Below are 23,336 nucleotides of genomic sequence, written 5' to 3'. Positions count from 1 at the left end.
TGCATTGCTTGAACATAATTATTTTTCAATTTATCAACGGATTATTTAATAAAGTTAATATCACAAATCTATAACTATATACTGAGCTGATGATATCCCTAAGACAAAGAGTCCACCAGATGCGATATCGCTATAGTGGTTAAAAATGAGTAAACCACTTGATAATTCATATGTGCGTTCAAAGTGCTTTTCTTGATTTAAATTATGTTACATCCTAAAGGAACGCTCCAAGGAAATGTGAAAGCCAATGATTTATAAGTACCAGAACGTGTGAAGCTTCATACCCAAGCAGGACTGAAATTAAACCTAATCTTTTTGAGATCAACTATGTCTGACGAGTTTGAACCTTGTTTTTTTTTTATATTTTTAAATTTTAGAGAATTTTATCAAAATTTCTTAAAAACATGTCCTTTGACGACTGAGCTATTCAAACCCTATGTGGCAGTATACAAATAACATTGAGGATTTTTTCAAATTACACAAAATCACATACATTATAATTTAAAGCAAACTAAGTATTGAGGTTAAAGGACAAACTGAAAAGAAAACATACTAAACATACGTATTATTAACGATTACAAGATTTGGTTGAATTTGTTTCTCTAAATCTTTTAAACATGTAAACTGTATGCCGCATATCAATCTGATAATATACAGTAATAAGCAGCAACACGAATTGTTCTTATTTCTATGTTTTCTCTAAATGTACATGTAACAGTTCAAGTTCATACATTTTTTTCAACAGTCTTCAAATTATCAACACACCCAAGTACTGCAGTGGAAGGGGAAGATTTCAGTTTTATATGCTCGTATGGGAACAGCTTTATAGAATTCCGAAAAGACAACAGACCAATTTGTTTCATAACAGGAATCAACTCAGATGGCACCTGTGACATATCTGGAAGTTACGAAAGAAACTTTACATATACTTGTGATTCATCAACGTATAATGTTACCATACCTGGGCTGTTTTTGACTGAAAGCCTACATGGAACCGAATGGGAATGTTTAAATATCTTTGATAATTCTCAAAATTCAGGCAAACAAAAGTTATATTTAAAAAGTAAGTGCTTATTTGTAATATATTAATAAGTATTCTGATCACATTTAAAGCAATATAATACACAGGTAAAACCATTTGCAACTGATTCTTACAGTATGTATTATATTGTGCTGTTATACTTCCGTCTCAGGTTTAGTCTAGTCAAAATAGATGAAAAATGTGGCCAACCTCAAAAAAATTGCAACAGAATTATTTTTGGTATTTTTCAATTCTATAAGGCTTACTTTGTAACATACTCAAATCCTACCAAGATAGCTGAGTGGGAAAATGGATTTTTTGGGTGAAAAATAGCAAAATTTGTCAAAGATAGCGAAAAACTGGGAAAAGCTTGTTAAACATTCATTATTGATGATAATCATTTCAAATAAAAAGTTTTACAACAGGTTATACAGTGTTTATATAAAATGAAATTATACAAAAATAGTTTTTTTTTGTATAAACATGAAATTTTTGGTGAAAAAAACATCCGATTTTTGTTTGAATTTGAGATTTACAAGACGTGAATTGATTACAAACAGGACAGCAAAAATATAAATATTGGTAAAAGAGGTTCATTTGATAGTTTAAAAAAGACAAAAACCTTTATTCTAACCATTTCAAAACTTTACAGCAATACTTAATTTGGTAAATGGTGATTTTGGGTAAAATATAGCAAAATCATCAAAAAATCGTTAAAAACTGGAAAAACACCAATTCGGAGTTTCAACTGTTTTTAAATCACTCTAAAAATAGAAAAATTCAAATCTTAATAGAATAATAATCAGATCAAACAAAATTCATAGTTAAACAAATTTGAAAATAGCTGATTTTGGGTGAAAAAAGCTAAATTTGGCCCAAAATTGTCTAAAACTGGAAAAAAACTGATAAAATTCATAGTTTTTCAGAAATCAATCAAGATGTTAATGAAAATTAATTTATATTCTTTATATGAAAAAGTGCAATGCTTAAATTCATACTATGTTAACCAACAAGAGATGTTAAGGATGTTTGCTTGTCATGTTTTGGAATTTTCGTCAGATTTGAAATACTCTGGTTTTATCCATTTGAATGCCTTAAAAAATTTGCCCATGGATGCCCATTTTTCTTTTTATAAATCATTTACATGCATAATTATAAGCCATTTTTAAAAGTCTTATAAAATCTTATTTATTTTTTTATAGTTTTTGAGAACTTTAACTGGTCAATGATAAAGCTATGAAAAACCAAGAGAGAACATTTTCCCGCTAAAATTCTAATGGCTAATATCTCAAAAACAACCACATTGACCCCTATCTTAATTTTTGCTATTTTGATTCCTCAATTAATCTCCTATCAATATATACTAGTGTTATTGAAAGCTATTTGAAACTGAACAGCGTGTTGACCATGCATAATGAGAAGTAAAAAGTCTCATTGACCAAAACTGATAATGATTTAAAAGTAAATGACAAGATACATGGAAACATTTTTTTAAAGATTATTCCATAGTTTTCTGTATACAACAAATATCTTTTCATCAGTAAAGTCAGATTCAGCAAGGGAAACAGAATTAGAACGATTCAAACCACAACATTCACCGCATCCTACCGAACACTTCTGCAGACCATTTTGTCTAGACACATCATTTGGTGTTGCAGTTTTGCTTACAGTTGCATCTTATAATGGTAAAACTTTTATCAGGTGCAGAAGGAAGTTTCATCAAAATTGGACGAAGTTTTCAACGAGAAATTTCCCAACCATAGTCTGCATGGTCTGTAGGATCTATGTCAACTTCTTATTACATCCATTTTTGACACCGATTATGCACTCAAACTCAAAGACTATGAAATTGCCCTGAATCGTATGCTTCTTCCCCTGCTTTGATGGTGTCTGCTTTAATGAAGCATTATACATGAAAACTTGATCTTGATATTGTTGGTTAAGTTTTTTTAATGGAAGTCCTTTGCCTATTCCAAAAAGCCTAGATGGTGAGTTACAACCTGTTATAGAATGCAAATAAACTTAGATATCAGGACTAAATTTTATATATACGCCGGACGCGCGTTTCGTCTACAAAAGACTCATCAGTGACGCTTGAATCCAAAAAAGTAAAAAAAAAGCCAAATAAAGTACGAAGTTGAAGAGCATTGAGATAAAAAATTCCTAAAAATGTTACCCAAATACAGCAGGTAATCTATGCCTGAGGTAGAAAAGCCTTAGTATTTCAAACAATTCAACAAAAGAGCAACAAATTACAAACATCCTCACAAAGAAATCCTTTAGACTGTTCTATGTTCCATATTTTCATTTTTTCAGATTTAAAAATAACCTGTTTGCACTTTTGATTAACGATGAATAAGTACAGTAACACTAATAGATCTGTATCTTCACCATTTACTATGACTACTAAAGACAAAGCACAATCATGAGTCATATTCTTACATTTAATGTTATTATCCTGTAGCTTGTCCCAAAGCACATTAATAAGATAGATATAGGACGATGTGGTTTGTTCAAACTGTTTGACATGAAAAGTTTTGTTTGAGTTTTGCAAGTCATAGATGAGGTGAAATTGATGTTCTTCAAAATAATGCCTTTTGTTCTACGCAAATGTGTAATATCTTTAATTGAAGGAAGTTCTTGATAACTTTCAAAAACAACACCAGTGAGATCTTGCATGGCACTGTTTTAGTCTACACAAGATGGCATAGATAGTATTCATTGTGATCGTTGGGATTCACCCATTCCTCTGCCCCAGGTTAGACCTCCATAAGATTTGACACTTCTCATCAAGATCTTTTCTATAGTCAGATCTGTAGAAAAACCCACTCCAAAAACGGTCTGTTCATGTATGTAGTATTGATGAAGAAAATAATCTATTATCCAAAGGAACTTTTCATGTCAAACAGTCAAAACAAACCAGTTCTTATTAACGTGCTTTGTGACAAGCTAAAGCATATAATACCATTAAATGTAAGAATGCAACTGATGATGCAGATCTTCTTATTGTGCAAACAGCATTGTCTTTAGAAGTCATAGTAAATGTTGAAGATAAGGATCTATTAGTGTAACTGTACTTATTCATCATGTGTTCTGAGATCACAATTATTTTGTAGTGCATTTCTTTTAGAACATGTGTTGTACTACTTTTGAGACAAATTATATCAAAATTATAGAAAACTTCAAAATATGGACAATTTTATGTTTAAGGCGTCTTAAAATCTTTCGACAGCTTCCAAAGTGCAAATTTTTAACCTTTTTCAGGTAGTCCAAATCACTACTTTCCTTTAAAATTCTGACCCAATTTTTTTTTACAGTGACTGTATATTTTCACCCCCTACTTGCAATATGAGGCATTACACATGGAGAAGTAAATTTGGAAGGGGTATAAAAAAAATTGGCATGTAACCACTGTCAACACTAAGGACTATATTCGTGGACAACGAAAAAAAATAAGGGACGACAATTGTGGACTTGGACCATGTTAATCGACAGTGCAACAGGATAGGTAGTTTTAAATATGAAAAAATGAAAATATGGAACAAAGAACAGTATAAAGGATTCTTTGGGAGGATGTTTGTAATTTGTTGCTCTTTTTGCATTCTATAACAGGTTGTTACTCATCATCTCAGCTTTTTGAAATAGGCAAAGGACTTCCATAAAAAAAAAACTTAATCACAAATATCAAGATCAAGGCTTTATTAAAGCAGATACCATCAAAGCAGGAGAAGAAGCGCTAACATGTTTATATGGAGGACTTCCTCTGGAAAGACTTGACATTCTTCTCTGGAGAAAATTAAAATCCATAGTAATTACTGGAAACACATCGGTTCAGGTGAAAAGTTTACCACCAACATCAGATACAGGCTAGGGCAATTTCATAGTCTTCTAGTTTATAATCAGAAGAAGTTCACATATACATCCTACAGATTATGGTTGGGAAATCAAAAATGGAAAACTTTATCCAATTTTGATGGCACTTCCACAGACCTGATAAGCTTCTTAACGTTATTAGATGCAACTATAAACAAAACTGTGACACCAAACCATGAGTCTGTCGAAAAAATGGTTTCTGAAAAATATGAATAGCATTTTTATCCTGTTTTTGACGATTTTTTGACAAATTTAGCTTTTTTCACCTATAATCAGTTATTTTACTATATGTTTTACAATGAATTTTGTTTGATCTAATTATAATTATATCAAGATTTCCATTTTTCTATTTTGAAGTGATTCAAAAGTAGTTTAAACTCCAAATTGGTGTATTTCCAGTTTTTTACGATTGTTGATTGATTTTGCTATATTTTACCCAAAATCATCATTTTCACAATAAGGAATTGCTGTAAAGTTTTGGAATGATTAAAATAATGGTGTTTGTCTTTATTGAAAAATCAAAACTACTTTTACCATTTTTTATATTTTTCCTGCCTGTTTTTGGTAATCAATTCACGCTATGTGAATCTCAAATTCCAACAAAAATCGGATGTTTTCACCTAAAATTCCATGTTAATAAAGAAAAAAAACCACTATTTTTTGTTATTTTATTTCATAAACACTGTATAAACTGTTGTAAAACTGTTGATTTATAATGATTATCTTAAAAAATGAATGTTAAACAAGCTTTTCCCAGTTTTTCGCTATTTTTGACAAATTTCGCTATTTTTCACCCCAAAAAATCTATGTTCCCACTCAGATATCTTGGTAGACTTTTTGTATGTTACAAAGAAAGCCATTTGGAATCGAAAAATACAAAAACAAATTCTGTTGCAATTTTTTTGAGGTCAAATGCTATTTTGAGTAGACTAGTTAGGTTGATAAAAAATGTCTGTTTTTCCAAATCAAATGTTTAGCATATTGTCATACCGATATGGCGTTGTTCTCGGTTGAAAACTGTATGGTGACCATTAGTTATTAACATCCCTCAAATGCGTCTGATGGTTTGTTATCACATTGGAAATCGTACAGCATCTCCTTAATCTAACATAAATTACGTAAGTTCAATTGAAATAAACGAATAGAGAAACACATTATGTAATTGGTATCGTAGATATCATCTTGAGGAGAAGGTATATTATATATACATAAATATGGTATATACACATTTTAACACAATTTGTTGATATTGACCTAATAACTTTGATTTCATCAATGTCGACAACTGAATTATTAGATGAACTTGATGTTAACTCATTGAAGGAAAGAGTCAGATGAGAAAAATCATATTGGAAATCGTAGAACATATGTTTATTTCTCCGTCGCCAAGTTGCATTTTGTAAAACGATTTGCAAAACGTGGAACATAAACTGAACTGTATGAAATGAATATAAAATGACATGAAGATCATCTTCAATTTAATATGAAATTTAAATGCAATATGGATTCGAAATAGAACCGATATCGTCAATTTCTTTGCTTTAAACAGTCCAAACAGATAAACTGGAAATCAAATTGTCTTAAAGGACAACTGTATCAAATAAACATTTTGTACATATATCGTAGATATCACCGAAATCGCTAATTTAAACATTTCAAACAGAAGAATTGTGTCAAGTAAAATATTTGGCTAATAGCATCGACTCAATATGGACGGCCAATGTTGATTTTGTTGCTGAACAGATATTAAAACGTGCATATTGATTTGATATTTATACAGTATCGTCGATTTAGTCGATATCTAATCTACATCGTAGCTCGACATAATTATCTATAAAATACATTTTTGTAAGAGTTTCACGTACAAGTTGGAACAGCTTTAATTTTAGTACATGTTTAGTTTGTCATTGTATTTTAACGGGTGTCGAAGATCTTTTTTAGAATTGTGTTTCTAGTATTGTTTAGCTATACATTAGTGATAAAGTCCTAAAAAAAATCTGAAACACACTGAAACGTTTTTATATTCAAGACTTTGAATACATTTGATGTGCGTTCTTAGAAATGTGTTTGGATATCAATATGCAAAATAAATACTGAATTTTGTATACACGTTTAAAAACGAGTTGTACACTGTAAATATTTTCGTATTTTTTAGAATTTTGCTATGGAATTGTAATCGTCAATTTATATTTTGTATTTATGTAAATGCTACACAGCCTTCATGAATTTAAGGAAAGGGCTGCTTTTCATATACATATTGTACACCGCCACGTCCTCAATATTACTGATCCTACATTGGAGCACATTCACAATATTCTGATGTTATGTATGAATGATAAATGAAAATTTAAAAAAGGCAGCATTGACAAGCGGCATCTATATGAAAGTCTTTTTTTTCTAAAATGTAGGTCATGTAATTTCAACATATAAAACCTTATTTGGCTGTATGTTAAATTAAAAACCATATTTTTTTTAATTTATAAACTTTAGTTCCAATCACTTCAGTCAAACTGTCAACTCCAGCGGCGGATGAAAACCCAGTGAAAGTTATAAATGGTCAAAACATAATTTTTACCTGCAGAACAAATGCCGGTCGACCATCCTCTAAAATACAATGGTATATTGCAAGTGTTAATATCACATCCTCTGCTTCTATTAAATCTGACGTATGTGCTACAGATTGTTCTGATGATAAATTAATATCGTCAAGTCAGCTAATATACAAAGGAAAGAAGGAAGACAGCGGAAAAAATATATATTGTACTGCGTTAAATATACAGGGACATGGTGTAAGGTCATCGAACAAAACATTTGATGTATTGTGTAAGTATTTTAAAATATTTTCTCGTATATACATATATACATGTTATTATACAAGTTGAATGATTTTTGTAATTGTATATGAATGTAAAAGCGTCCGTCGTGTGCTCACTTTGAGCACAAAGCGCTGCATAAACATGTGCTTATCATCGCGTTCATACTCATAAAGAAAGTAATAAAGTAGCATTCCATTTTTTCAGATAGACACATTTGATGTTATGTTGAACAAAAACATCTTTCACGTTTGAAATTGTTCAACTTGTTCATGAGGTTTCATACAAAGTCAAGCACTGGAATAAAAGTATACGGAACTATTGATTGTAAAGGTCAAAATATAGGATGCGTGTGGTTTTTTTTTTTTTTCTATTTTCAGATACCTCCTATTTCGTAAAGTTGAAATGTTGTTCTATCCTATCTTTGATTTAAATCGACATGATCATTTATTTTGTCTGCTACCAAACTGTGTTCGTTATTTTAAATTAAAAAGTTGTTACGAATTTCTCAATTTTAAATAGAAGGTAAATAGTAGTCCTCAAAATTAAAATATTATTTTCAATATAACCTTTGTTTTCAATGTAACTTTGAGTTCTTTCAAGAAGTGGTGTTTTATTTCTTCAGATTTCCCAAATATCCACATGGAACCCATATATAATCCATATATTGTATACCACAACCAGCGAGATGCAGTTTTAATATGTGTAATTGATGATGCAAACCCTTCAAAAGCTGTCACATACGAATGGAATAGTCCAAGTGGTACCGTAAACACTCAAAATCTTACTATACCAAGCGTAACCAAATTACATAGTGGGCTGTACTCATGTACTGCTTCAAATATAGCTGGCACGTCCAATAAAGCAACAAAACAACTAAATGTGCATTGTAAGTCATAATACACTACTAATATTACGACCTTAATGATAAAAGATAACATCACACAAACTGCTTTTTTAAGAGGACTTTGTTTAAAATTTAAATACCCCGTTGATATCCTCTGTTTCTTCATATTGACATGTGATTCCTGTGCATAGTTATTTCCGATGCTTTTTGGAAAACAAAATCTATGCTAGTATTTTTTATGGCAAGGTAAATGTGATCTAAAAATATAAATGTCCTTTTTCTAATGTTCATGCTTTTTATTTTACATGTATCGATCAGTGTAAGCAACACATGTTTACATGTTTTGATCTATGAAAAATTCTTTCCCAGCAAATGATTGGTCGAAATTTAATGGTTTTCTTAGTTTCTTCTGAAATCACTATTGTGAAGTCACTAAAACGACGATCTTGAAAGTTGACATCTCAAATTAAGACCACAACTAAGCAAAAAATTTTAAAACTCATATTTGAATACTATGGGCTTCTAACATTAAACATAAAATTCCCTTGAGATGTAAAAATATCGTTCCACACTTGATACATTATTTGAATCTATATTTTTCAAATTCGACTAAAAATGTCGATTTAATTTCACATATATTTTACGTTTTTCATAGAACTTGAAAAAATATACGATTTGCTATAACATGTATAACTATATTTCATCTAGTGTAAACCACATTTTTTGTCTTGTTTAAACTGAATATACATGCTATAAAATTGTAAACCTTAATATACAGATGGTCCAATAATATCAAATATTTCCAACCAGCACGATATTACGGAAGGGAACAACCTTATAGTGTCTCCTATAGTTGATGCCAATCCAGTGTCCAAGTTGGTATGGTGGACAAAACAGAATGATGCAAACTTCAGATATGATGGCTCCGTACTGAGAATCAACAACATTAACAAAAATGCGAGTGGAAACTACTCGTGTTACGTAATGAACACACTGGCACCATCTGGGATGTCGCAAATAAACAAAACAACTCACCAGACGTTCTCCGTAAACGTAGTATGTAAGTCCTAGACGGTGTCCTTGATTATCTTTTGGAGAGTTTTGATAGAGTTATAATACTAGTAGTGGTTTTCATTTTCGAATTAAAGGCATCATTACGTAGCCATGTCATACCGGATAATGGATATATGGCTGTTTAAAGTCCAGGGGACACCAAAATGCATATTTCGGACATAACATTACAATGCATGATCTGAGTATAAATCTGCTTTGTACTAGACTGACACACTTCATATGGAGTCATATTTAGTGTTTCGTGTAACTTTTGGTAACTTTTGATGTTTTTGGATGACTTTTAGGAAATCTTTGAAACGTGCCATTCCTTCTTCCAGTTGTAGTAAAGCACAAGCACATTTTTTAAAACCTAACAATTTGGCCTCTTTAACTTTTTTAGTTTGAAGCGTCACTGATGAGTCTGTTGTACACGAAACGCGCGTCTGGGTTAAAAACAATGTTTAATCATGGTTTCTATGATGAGTTTATTTATTAACATGTTTAATTATATTTGGTAGATTGAAACATAGATATAATGGATGCAATATATATAACGATCACAATTTGATGTGTTTGATTATGTATTATATTTCGCCTCTTTTCTGTAGCTTTTTATTATCAATAGAAGAGGTATTACTCTTGTTGTTTTCCCCTGTTATTTTTTTTATTAAGTTTACACATTCGAAAAATGTTCATAATTAATAATTAAAATCTCTGTTTCAAATCTAAAAATAGCATGAATACTGTTTTATCCAAGTCTGTCATAATCTAATTGAAAAAATGTACTGTTTTTTTTTAGTTAAACCTTTTCTAGACAGTACTAAACCATATTCTGCTGGACATGTTATTGCAGCAATAAACAGCACTATTCGCTTAACATTAACAATAAATGCTAACCCGGTACCAACAATAGAATGGACATTACGGGCCGACAAGGACTGGAATTCTTGCAATTTTATTACAATAGTTTCCAACACAACTAGTAATGACTACTTCACTTCGTCATCAATATTGATCAACAATGTCAACAGCAATAACTTCGGCGACTATGTTTTTACAGCTAAAAATACAGCTGGTGTTTTCTCTCGAAGGTTTGTTGTCATGGACGAAGGTGAGTTTGAATTCAAAACGTCCAAATGTTCATTTCATACAGATGATAGCAACTATTAAGCCTGTTCTTACATTAATTATTATCACGAGTGAGTGGTCGCAACCTACAAATGTAGGAACAAACGTTTGATTGATGTTAAGAACAATTCCACCTTATTCGTTTTTTTCTTAATCTCTTTCCATTCATTTGTCTTTTCTACTGTACATTTTTAAGAATGGGATTGGTTAAAAGCAACCATGTGTCGACGTTGTATATTGCATAAGGGGTTAGATGCCGGGGCTTATTGTAATACACAGTTAGTAGTGATGTGACGTACCTTTATAAAAACAACACGGCGGTGCAGAACAAATGGAAAACTTTACACATTCGAAAAAAATGATGATTAACGATTGCTAAAAAAAAATACAGTCTTGAACATTCAAATTACTTTTTAGATAGATCACATTTGTTTACAAATATCCTATAAAATAGATTGAAATGATCACTAATGCAGCACATGTTAATCTATTGACATCAAGGATTTAAATTTTAATCCTTATGCCTTTGGTTGAAGTACAACGGCGTTTAATCAGCAATAGCTTGGAATATTTATGACATATGTGAATTTAGAATATAGCAAAGTGCTCTCGAACAAAAAATTAAAGAATTTGGTGTCTTTTAATTGTGAAGAATGAATGTAAATCATGTTCTTAGTAAGGGGTTATCCTATTGTGAAGACCTACTTACAATTCGAAATGAAGAGTTTTTATAAATGAATTACAACTGCCCTGAAGCACAATACCAGATTGAAAGGATTTATCACAGTGATTGGATTTGTATAAAGTTGCATTGTGAAACAAATAAAAATTCAAAATAAAAGTAAAAATATACTGCTGCAGTACAATTTGCGGCCATAATGTTATGAAAATAAATAACTTCAATTATTTACCTAAAATATAAACAAAAGAGAATTATTGTTTCCAATATTCCGGTAAAAAAAAGGCATTTCATTAGAATATTTCCCTAAAATAGTTTTAAAAAGCAGGACTGAAGTATTGGCTGAGGGATAAAATGTGGTGTAACTAAAATTTATTTATTGATTGAATCTGTAATTAAGAAAGAAAGATTTCTCGCTCAAATATTAACATTCATACTCACCAGTCAATAAACGTATACTTTGTACTGCTGTGTTACCTTACATTTTGTCTAAAACACATTATTTTTAATATTTCCTTCCCAAGTTAAAGGAAAGTCCTTACATCACTAAAACTAGCCTATAAATGAAATACTGCACAATGAAGTTATGCCTAATTTGTAAACATTTAATTTACACCACCAATTAGACAAATTCTTGAATACAACCAATCAAGAGATCATTTGCACCTTGAGCACTTTACAATATTCTAAGTTTGTGAGAGAATGATAATCCCTTACTTCATGATAAGTACTCGCTATCGCTCGTACTTAAATATGAAGAAAGGGAATATCATTCTCTTACCTATACAAAAATTCATGTTGTGTTTTCTAAACAATTTCAGAAAATTTACTATTAATTAAAAATTGTAAAGTCATGTTGTCAATTTATATCTTGTATTTATTAGCAGATTTGGCTATGTATTGAATTGTAGTAAATATACGGAAGACATAATAACAGAATTTTTTTCCCTAACAATAAACATAACGATATTATTGTACCGGTATGCGTTTTATGCGTTTCAATTTTTGGCGTTTGATTTTTTTTCGTGTGTTTAATTTTGGCACTTTCATTAGAGGCACCAAATAAACCAAAATAAAACTACATCCAAAATAACCAAATTTACGGTATGACTTAACGCGATATTAACCCATGTTCCGTCCAGATGATACACGTTTCTTTTCTATTGTTATTTTTTTTTATCTTTGGTTATATGAATTTGTTATACACGTAGCTTTTCTACATAATCAATATCGATAAATTTAATAAAAAAATAATGTATACAGTATTAATAATTTAAATGTTTGCAGCATTGTTAAGACAAGAGATATTCGCAAGCAACAATTTCAAAGAAAATACCGGCATGTTTTTGGCAGGAATAATAACCCTGGTGGTCGGTTTGTTGGGCTTTATGGCATTAGTTCTTTTTGTTGTCCGGAACAGTAAGTTAATCTCCCATAAAGATAAATATCTAGAATAGCAATATAAATAGAAGATCAATGAATACATGTAAACGAAACATGCGTCTGCCTCATATACAGCATTTCAATCCTGATGTCTATTATGAGTTTTTTCATATGGTTATTCCAGGCGATGGCATCAGACAAAATTGTAAGAAACAAACAAGGCATAACTATGGATCATATTTTTTTTTATTTACATACATTTCTACTTTGATTGAAACTCCTGTTTTTTAGTTCAACAAAACCAATATTATAAACCAAGAAAATTCTACTTTAAAACAAACAGCGGCACATATCATAGAGACTGCTTAAAGAGGATCATATCAAAAAGAAGGTGTTTCGGACAAGTAATCAGATCCTGCTCCACATGTGGCAAAAGAAGTAGTATTACGCACGCCAATACTAAAATATTAAAACGGAGCGGTTCACACGGACTATATTAGTTATCAATGCTAGAATGACGTGATTTTTTTTTTTTATAATAAGCTAATTTTGATAAAACATCAATATGAAAAAGGTACATACTATTTTGAAATAAAAATGATTCAATACAAATACACCGTTGCAATAAAATGTTTAAGCATAATGTCATTTAAACAAAATCTAACAACTTTTAGCGAGGTAACAAAGAATTATTAAGTTTCATCTAAGTATAATTTGTGTTTACATAAGGTAGATTAATGGTCAGAATAACTAAAACTAAAATGAAATGAAAAAGATAAGTTTTGAATATTTAATTTATTTTTTTTAAGGACTGAAGAACAAGACAATTGAATCTTCCAAGTATGTATAACAGAACGGTCCTTTAATGTTTAAACACAATACACAAGTCAGACACAAATTCACATATTGCTATGTGCTGGTGGTATTCATCATAGAATACATTGCTGGTGTTAATAGTATATAGTATATGAGTCCCAGTCGTAACTCCAAAAGAAAAGTCTTTAGACCACGATACTAAAGGGTTTACATTCTATAATATAGAGACAAAAATAATTAATAAACTAGACTTAGAATGCATACACAATTTGTTTAAGAGGTTTCTATATAAGTATTGTCTCTGAGGAGTGAATATAACGACTACAAAATCCGTAGCAGTACATTTTAAATTAAAATATGCACGCGTACGATCGGATTCTTTCCAAACAGTTTAACACATAATGATAATATACCATTGTATATTTTAGAACTGATCAATATATTGATGTACAGAGAAGCAATCCTGCATTTACAGATGCATATACTACGTTACAGTCTGATATCGGTATGTCAATACTATATACCTAAATACATAAGCAAAGCTATAATGTCCTAGGTTCATTGTAAGTTTACAGTAGTCGATTGACATTTGTCCCATCATTTGTTATCATACAATAACATAAATTTTCATATTCAATATGTCGACATATACTGCTTTGTCGAAAAGCTTGATTACGATAAATACACGAGGAACAGCCAGTACAATTTAATAACTTTATTTTGCAGTACTATTTGTGACCTATATAAGTGACCTTTACATCTACATTGATCAAAGAATACTATTTTCATGATTCAAACCAAACATTTATGCAGCAATAGCAATTACAGAAACATTACAGGTCTGAATTTCCATAAGTAAAGATATAATTTCATCAAGGTAAATTTGACTTTTGAACAGTTTCTAGATAACAGTCCTGCAAATCTATTGCAAAATTTAGTTCCTGAATTTTTGCACGTTACCTCCGACGATACTGATAATTGTTTGAAAACAATAAACAAAAGTTAACATTTGAGTTTATTTCCTTCATATGGTATCACGCGATGTGGAAAGTAGGAGTGATGTATGACGTTAATTTGAAATGTTTCAACTGAACACATTTGTTGTCGTATCTACTCAAATTATTCTTATTTGTTCACCTCATTGGAATACGCATATTCTACATAAGAGAAAAAAAAAATAAGATGCATTTACAAAAAGTAAAACAACAAAAAAACTGAACTTCGAGGAAAATTAAGAACGGAATGTCCGTAGTCAAAAGGTAAAACCAAAAGCGCAAACAATTCAAACGTATGGATAACAAGTATCATATTCCTGAATTGGAACAGTCATTTTTGTATGTACAAAATGTTGGATTAAACATGATTTTACAGCTAGCTAACCCCCTCCCCTCACTTGTATGACAGTTGCATAAAATACAATTACATTGACAACAATGTGTGAACGAAACAAAAAGGACATAAAAGGTAAAAATGTCAAAAAGGGGTACAATAGTCAACGTTGTGTTATAATATGTATGTAATGTGTATTATTTATAAGGTTGATACGGAATATGTATCTGTAAGGTCTGTTTAATTTCTGATGAACTTACGAAAAAGGACGAGACGTTCTTTGACAAATCCCTGGTTGATCAACTTTCTACTCAGACACTGTTGACCTTTCTCAAAGTCTGAATTGCAGCTGCAAGCTTTTAAATATCGAAAAGCTGTAAAATATATACCCACTATGCAGGTAAAGTTAGAATGTTGCTACTGAGAAGGAGAAAATTGATAATTTCAAAATTATATCGTCTTGTTTTTCATAGATTCTGGTTCTGAGATGACCACATATGTCAAATTTTAGATATAAATCTACAATTCAGACAGAGGAAGTTGTGTATTTTGTTTCTTTAACTGTTAGGTCATGGATATATAAAGGGAATCCAATCGAAACGATCTGTTCTTTAAATTCTTAAAAGAGAACGTATAATCAGTTTTTTTAGAAATATTTTTGTTTTATTGGTTTACCTGGAAATTTTAATTTTCAGAAACAAGAGAACATCAAGAGCAAATGTATGTATATATACACTTATCATTTTATTTGTAAAGAATTGATACCAAAATACAAATAAATCTGCTTTATATCTTGATTTTCATATAGAAAATGTCAATCAGGGTCCATCGAGAACAAAATAAAAGACACAAGTAATGTTGTCCTTGTTAGAGAGGTACTGATAACAAAGAAGAAGACAAATATCAGCTATTTCACGTGGTAAATTTGCAGTCATCGCTTCAAAAGTTTTTCCGTCAAAGATGAACATGAACAGGGACTATTGTTTCAATTTTCCTCGAGTATATTATATCCGAATTAGACTTTTCACCTATTTTTAGCACTAAGCAACATAAATGTTCAACCACATTTTCAGGATGTGTTTGCTTTTCAGGTAACCTCAGATTTCCCAGGGTTTTCAGTGCAGTGCTAGTTGATATGATTTTCTTTTCGTTTTTTTTTTGGTCAGTTTCTATTACGAGTATCAAACAAAAACGTTTGATATGCAATTAATTGTGAAGAACAATCATCAACTTAATAGATATAAAAAGAAAACAAGATAAGATAAGAGCATTAACGGATTCAAACCACAAGTAAATTTAGACAAAAGACGTTGGTATATCAAACGAATCAAAGGAGCAGCATTTTCTTTTTTAAACCTCATTTTGCTGATTAGATGGTTGTTTCATAAAGAATTTGCTTTTTGTTCGACAATACTGACTGTTCTCAAAACTACTTACAGTTAATTATTCAAATTTAGCTCATATATATGACATCATCGCTAGCTATATAGCGATATCATGTAATTATGATTGAGCGGTTTTTTAATACTCGAGCAGGTCTAGATGTACACTTATGGAATTGAAATAATGTTGAAATATTAAAATTGTATATCTTACACATTTTACGGATTAATATTCTTTTCTGTATACGTTATTAGAAATAACATAACTGATATGTCAAAAAGGAATTGAGCTTCCTCCAGAAACTAAAACATTTTGACCAAGCTCTATAATTATCGTGTCTTTTTAAGCTCACCTGGCATGAAGGGCCAAGATTGCTTTTCACATGGCGTCCGTCGTAGTCGTCGTCTGTTGTCGTTAACTTTTACAAAAAACTTCTCTTCTGAAACTACTGGGCCAATTTAAACCAAACTTGGCAACAATCATCATGTGGGTATTTAGTTTGTTAAATGTGTCCGGTGACCCGGCCAACCAACCAAGATAGCGGCCATGGCTAAAAGAACATAGGGGTAAAATGTAGATTTTGGCTTATATCTCTGAAACAAAAGCCTTTATAGCAAATTTTATCTGCCCTGAAATTTTCAGATGAATCGGACAACCTGTTGTTAGGTTGCTGCCCCTGAGTTGGTAATTTAAGGAAATTTTGCCTTTTTTGGTTATTATCTTGAATATTATTATAGATAGAGATAAACTATAAACAGCAATAATGTTCAGCAAAGTAAGATCTACAAATAAGTCAAATGACCGAAATGGTCAGTTGACCCTTTATTAAGGAGTTATTGCCCATTATAGTCAATTTTGAACAATTCTGCCTTAAATTTTAGTAATCCTTTACAAAAATCTTATCCTTTTAAACTAAGAAGACAAATTTAACAAAACTTGTCCACAATCATCATTACGGTATCTAGTTTTAACATGTGTCTGAAGCCTCTGTCAGCGAACCAACGTGGCCGACATGGCTGGAAATATTACATAGGGTTAAATGCAGTTTTTGGCTCATATCTCTAAAACCAAAGTATTTAGAGCAAATCTGACATGGTTTAAAATTGTTTATCAGGTCAAGATCTATCTGCCCTGAAATTTTCAGATGAACCGGACAAGTCGTTGTTAGGTTATTCTATACCGTAAGTTTTCATTATATACGGTGAGATTGCACTTTTGTCAACCAATCATAAACTTTCTTACAAAGAATTATTTAAATATGAGATACAATAATGACTTGATCGATCACACGATGCTAAAAACTTTTTTTATTTCTCAAGAAATACGCGAATATGTTAATTTATTTCAATTTTCATGCCACGTTTTTGCAAGCGTTAAATATCTTTTTTATCGTGTTTTTTTTCTAATAAAGGATGAAATCTTATTATATTTTAAATTTGAGAAATAAAAAGAAATTAACCTTTCTCATTTGGACCTGTCATTCGTCCACATATTAGTGTAACCCATATTTAGATAATACTTTGTCAGAAAGTTTTTGATTGCTTGAAAAAAGTGCCAAACTTACGGTGAAGAATTGAAAAACAACGCGTTGGTTTTTCATACTGTATGAATTACGGATCAACGCGGTAGTTTTTATAACCAACTCATTGAAAGTGATTATGAAAGCGTTGAAAATGATAATCAATGCGTTATAAGTGAAAACCAAAGCGTTTGAAGTGGCAAACCAACGCATTTAAAATTTCTTATATACTTTCTATACCGCCAATGACACGAATGGTCACTCATACAAAACAGACATTGAACGCAGATTTTTCAAAGGTGGATCGGTTGTTGCAAGACAGGTATTCATTTGCTCCCGGTAGTGTCATATATTGTTTATAATGACTATGATTTCTTTCGACAACAAACATCATATCTTCTTGGGCTTTCGTACTATAAATTAATATATTGTTAATGGTTGGTGTTGATACGTGCCAAAAAGACAAGGAAGTTGCTTTGTATGTGTCTTGATTTCATATACACATAATAAAAGTAATTGTATCAACTTGGTATTTTCTTTTAGTACTAACACTTATGAGGAATGTGGTAGAATTTCTGAGGCACATGCAAACAGTTCAGTAGACAACATGGAGTCTGGTGAGAAAACTACTATTTAGATGACGATAACCTTGGTTTATGAACACAAGAATTGCACACTATAACTGCTGCTTATGTCTCTGTGACCATAATTTCGCTAGCCGAATATCGGTCCTATGAATTGCAATCTACTAGCAAACATGACTTAACTAACTAGTCTTTACCTCAACATTCGAGATCACGAATTATTCAATATTTTTTTTCACTAAGTCTCGTAAATAGTCAATATAGGAAAAGTGTGTTAACATAATTATATATCTTAATCTATCCAAATTGTATATTAAACATAAAACATATTTCAAACGCTCTGTTGTGAATGACAATAAAAAGCATCCAACATCCTCTTTCTCGTCAGATTTTTTTTTGTAAAAGAGTCGATGACTGGTACGCAAAACTTATCGTTCTCAGTGGTTTTTTGTAATGCTTTCTATTTAATTAAGTAGAACCATACAAACGAAAAAAAGCACAATACGATCAATAGGAAAACACAATACTCTAAACACCTTTTTTTCAGAACCAAGTCAATCTCAACAATATGGGTATGTATGTTGTAAACTGTTTATTGTGTTTTTGATATTCGGAAACAATATGTTTAGATAATTTATTGTAGATAGGTATTATGATCGTAATCATGTATGGTAACTGTGATTTAAAGATATATTGAACAAGAAATAAAAAGTCTAAAAAAACAAACAAGAATAATGAAAGAATGGATAAGGAGAAAATCACTAAAACACCCGAACCTCGAGAAATAAAAGACACAAAATAAAATAACTATAGAAAATGAAGGATGTTTTTTAAACCTGTATCTTTCCGGAATGATTTCAATGTTTAATTAATCAAAGATTGTTTTTGAATAGAAATATATCAAGTATGTGTGTTCATAGAACATCATGACACACTCGCACTATCACGCATCTATGTTTTGTAAACTTTTAAGTCCGAATCACAATCCTTTGTATTTAACAGTTTATCTTACAGTGAATATGTGTACGAACGATAATCTTTGTCATTTCTATGTTTTGTAAATAGAAGTGTTGTCAAATCGTACACTTTTGCCTGACCGGTTATTCACATAGTCGTTCGACCGATTAACCGGTAAACCGGTAGTTTAAGTTGTCAATGCCTCATCTATAGTACCCTACATATAGATATAAGAAGATGTAGTATGAGTGTCAATGTGACAACCTTCCATCCATGTCATATTTTATTATACGATGAATTGAAGTTTGACCTTTGGTATGATAAAGCTTGTCTGTAATGATTCCTGGCGAAGTTTGACTTTTAATAATCAAATACACCGTATCAGTTATGGCGTTTGTACTAACTTCAGATTGAAAAATAAAAAAAAAAACATCTTGATCTCGTAGAATTTGATATGTCTGAAACCGATGATTCTTTCATTTTCTTTTGTTGTCTCCGAAAATAATGTCAAGTGTTTCTAATTGAAATAATTAAGCCTGTTACTCGTACTATCAAGTATCATTGATTACATTCACATTGGTTTGCATTTCACAACTTTTGAGTTAGCATTCCGTTTAAAGTATGACAAAGTCTGCAGGACGGAGATTGCACATTCAGATGTAGGTCTACACAATATAAGATCAAAAATTAAATAATGAAGTTAATCGTAAAATTTAATCGTATTACTGATTTAAAGTTAATAAATACTGTTAAAAAAACATGTTTATTAATTATATTTCATTAAGATCTTACACCGAGCTGAGAGATAAGTTCTAATTAATTATATATTTTTTTATTAACAATAGCAATTAATATACTGGACAATTGATCAGTCAACTTAATTAACACGACGACAATGTTTTAAGAAAACATAACTATTTTTAATGATTTTTTATCAAGTCTATAAAAATTGAAAAAAGTCCGGTTAAGCGGTTAGCGTTTTTTGGTATTCGGTATTCGGTCTTTGCAACTGTTAACCGTTGACAGCACTAGTATTAGTGCAATTAGTTATAATAGTTGGTCATTTAACATTTAAAACTAAGCCAATGACCGTTGCACTTTTAGTGTTCCGTGTGAATGTTCATAAATAAAGCCTGATATTTTTATGTGTATCTTTTTTTGAAAAATGACGAAAATATTTTGCAATTTGTATGTACCAACTACATGTATATCTTTTTCTACCAGTGTTAATACATACGAGGAATGTGGGAAAAGAATTGAAGCACATGCCTATGATACTTTAAACAAATAACAGTAAAGCCAGGTGAGAAAACAAGATACTTACTATGCTCTTTAATGTTATATGTCCTCAAAACCTTTACATTTTCGGTTGTCCACACTTTTGTTAGACTGCTGTTTCAGGTTAGGGTGAAGGTCAGCACCTGTTAAAACGATTTAACCCGATGCATTTGTATGAACCTGTCCTTTCACCTATAATGGTTAATTGTTTACACATTGTGATTTGATTGGGTAGTTGTCTAATTGACTCTCACACCACATCTTCTTGTGGTTTATTCTTTAGTTTTCTATGTTGTGTCATGTGTACTATTGTTTGTCTGTTTGTCTTTTTCATTTTTAGCCATGTCGTTGTCAGTTTATTTTAGATTTATGAGTTGGACTATCCCTTTGGTATCTTTCGTCCCTCTTTTTTCTTATTTCTATTTTGACATCGATTATAAAAGAAACACATGCAGTGTCAACATAAAAAAACAGAATCGTATTGTAATTAAAAAAAGGTTCTGAAATGAAAAATTACAAACAACTCAAACGTGAAAAAACAAATGTCTCATATATAACAATGCAATTTACGAAAGACAAATATGACAGACATAAACTAGGTAAACAGCAATATCTTAATTACAGGCTCTTGAATAAGAATAGGTGATCATGAATGTGGCGGGGTTAAACATTTGTATTAGCTCTCATGTATTAAAAGAGGGACGAAAGATATCAGAGGGACAGTCAAACTCATAAATCGACAATAAACTGACAACGCCATGTCTAAAAATGAAAAGGACAAACAGACAAACAATAGTACACATAACACAACGTAGAAAACTAAAGAATAAACAACACGAACCCCATCAAAAACCAGGGGTGATCTCAGGTGTTCCGGAAGGGTAAGCAGATCCTGCTCCTCATGTGCCACCCGTCGTGTTGCTTATGAGATAAAAAATTAACCTATGTAGCAAAGATTGTAGATGGCTAAAAATGAAAAAGTCATGTTCATTATAAAGCGACCCACCTTATTTAATTTTAACACTCCAAATTCGTGGATTGTTAAAATAGCTGCTAAATTATTGAGAAACAGTAGACAATAAGCCACTAAAACGCAACAAAAACACGTGTAGTATACACTTTCTCGGAAACTGGACATAGTGTTCAACGAAATTATACTAGTTGTTTTTTTTTATTAAGGAAGAAACACACATTTTTCATAATTTTAATTCACTGCTATGTATTATAATTGGTGTATACATAGCCAGTGTCGGTTTAAAATTCTGAATATTGTGTTTTTAATACTTAGTCGCATATCAAATATGATACCAAATATTATATTTTCAGCCCAAGAAGACATCAAAATAAGAAGCAGGTGTTTGAAATTTAAATATCTACATACCTTATCAACTGAATTGCGATTTTTGTATAAATGCGTATAACAATATGTAACACACTTTTGTTTATCTCCGAATCTGATGAACATTGTATGATTTTAAATCTCAAAACATCGTGTCAATATATAGTAAATGTTTTCTCATCAGAATTATTTGATAGCGTTTTTTCAATAACTTTTGTTTGTCACTTTAGCCTTTTTAATTCCCTCATATAGTACTGTTTTATGTTATACGATGCAAGTTGAAATGTTATGGATCATCTTAATCCACAATATCCGCTACCATTTGTATCAAATTAATCCAACGTATTTTTCATTCGAAAAATATTTTGTATTTCTACCATGTAGGTTGTTTTTTGTAACTAACATTTTGAATCACTCAATTTGCATAAGTGTAATTAATAGAATGAATTAATATGCCATAATATAGCCTTACTTTTTTCAAAGCTGGTAGAAACCAGTAAATACCTTTCTTTTGTTTTTGTTTGTAAATTGCAAAAAATTTATAACATTAATTTATGGTTTGTTTTTAAAGGAATGTATACGGACCTTTTTCAGTTTGATTCAATGGCAATTTGATACTCGCATCTGCCCTGCATCTATTCTTATTATTGATATGACTAGTATAATGTGAATGCTTAAATCCCCTAATGCTTGCAAACAGAAATTGGTTTTACTGTAAACTCAAATGAATTACAAATTAAAAAAAAATCAATATTGTATTAAAGGGAATAAGTCATCAATGATTGAAAATCATATCATAAATTACAGCGCTGATGTATTTAACTATCGTGCCGCGTTTATTTCAATCCTTTCAAAAACTTTTTCTGTTACTGAGATGGAAAGTATTTTCTTTGGTTAGTTTTGCCAGGTTTGTTGCTATCTGACTTTTAAAGGATGTCTATGCATTTATACAACTCTAACATTAAAGTGGATAAAATGATTACAAAAAATAATGGCATGAATAGTTATCAGGATTATAATTTAGTACGCCAGACGCGCGTTTCGTCTACATAAGACTCATCAGTGACGCTCATATCAAAATATTTATAAAGCCAAACAAGTTCAAAGTTGAAGAGCATTGAGAATCCAAAATTCCAAAAAGTTGTGCCAAATACGGCTAAGGTAATCAAGTGAATCTATGTAATCTAATGAAGCCACCAGGTTTTTTCAAATCTGCTTAAAAATATAACTGATTTCATGTTGGTTTTTTTAATCAAATCTTTCCTTTTTGATATTTTCATTGAGCAAGTGAACACATATTACAATTAGAGCAAGGTAAACAAACATATACTTCA

At 30.8% G+C, this 23,336-nt stretch overlaps 1 protein-coding gene across 1 annotated transcript; it reads left to right on the top strand.

Annotated features, from left to right (window-relative positions):
- The first annotated feature begins 756 nt into the window (after window positions 1-756).
- Window positions 757-22,653, top strand: LOC143079200 (limbic system-associated membrane protein-like). Its single transcript, XM_076254429.1, has 13 exons — window positions 757-1,063; window positions 7,385-7,717; window positions 8,333-8,596; window positions 9,333-9,614; window positions 10,407-10,718; window positions 12,702-12,833; window positions 13,607-13,637; window positions 14,042-14,118; window positions 15,638-15,662; window positions 18,388-18,461; window positions 18,976-19,000; window positions 20,610-20,688; window positions 21,990-22,653. The coding sequence occupies exons 3-12, from the start codon at window positions 8,350-8,352 to the stop codon at window positions 20,674-20,676; spliced, it is 1,272 nt and encodes a 423-aa protein (XP_076110544.1). The 5' UTR covers window positions 757-1,063; window positions 7,385-7,717; window positions 8,333-8,349; the 3' UTR covers window positions 20,677-20,688; window positions 21,990-22,653.
- The last annotated feature ends 683 nt before the right edge of the window (window positions 22,654-23,336 follow it).

Source organism: Mytilus galloprovincialis, chromosome 6, assembly GCF_965363235.1.
Source record: "Mytilus galloprovincialis chromosome 6, xbMytGall1.hap1.1, whole genome shotgun sequence".
NCBI classification, from domain to species: Eukaryota; Metazoa; Mollusca; class Bivalvia; order Mytilida; family Mytilidae; genus Mytilus; species Mytilus galloprovincialis.
This window is presented reverse-complemented; position numbering and strand designations above follow the sequence as displayed.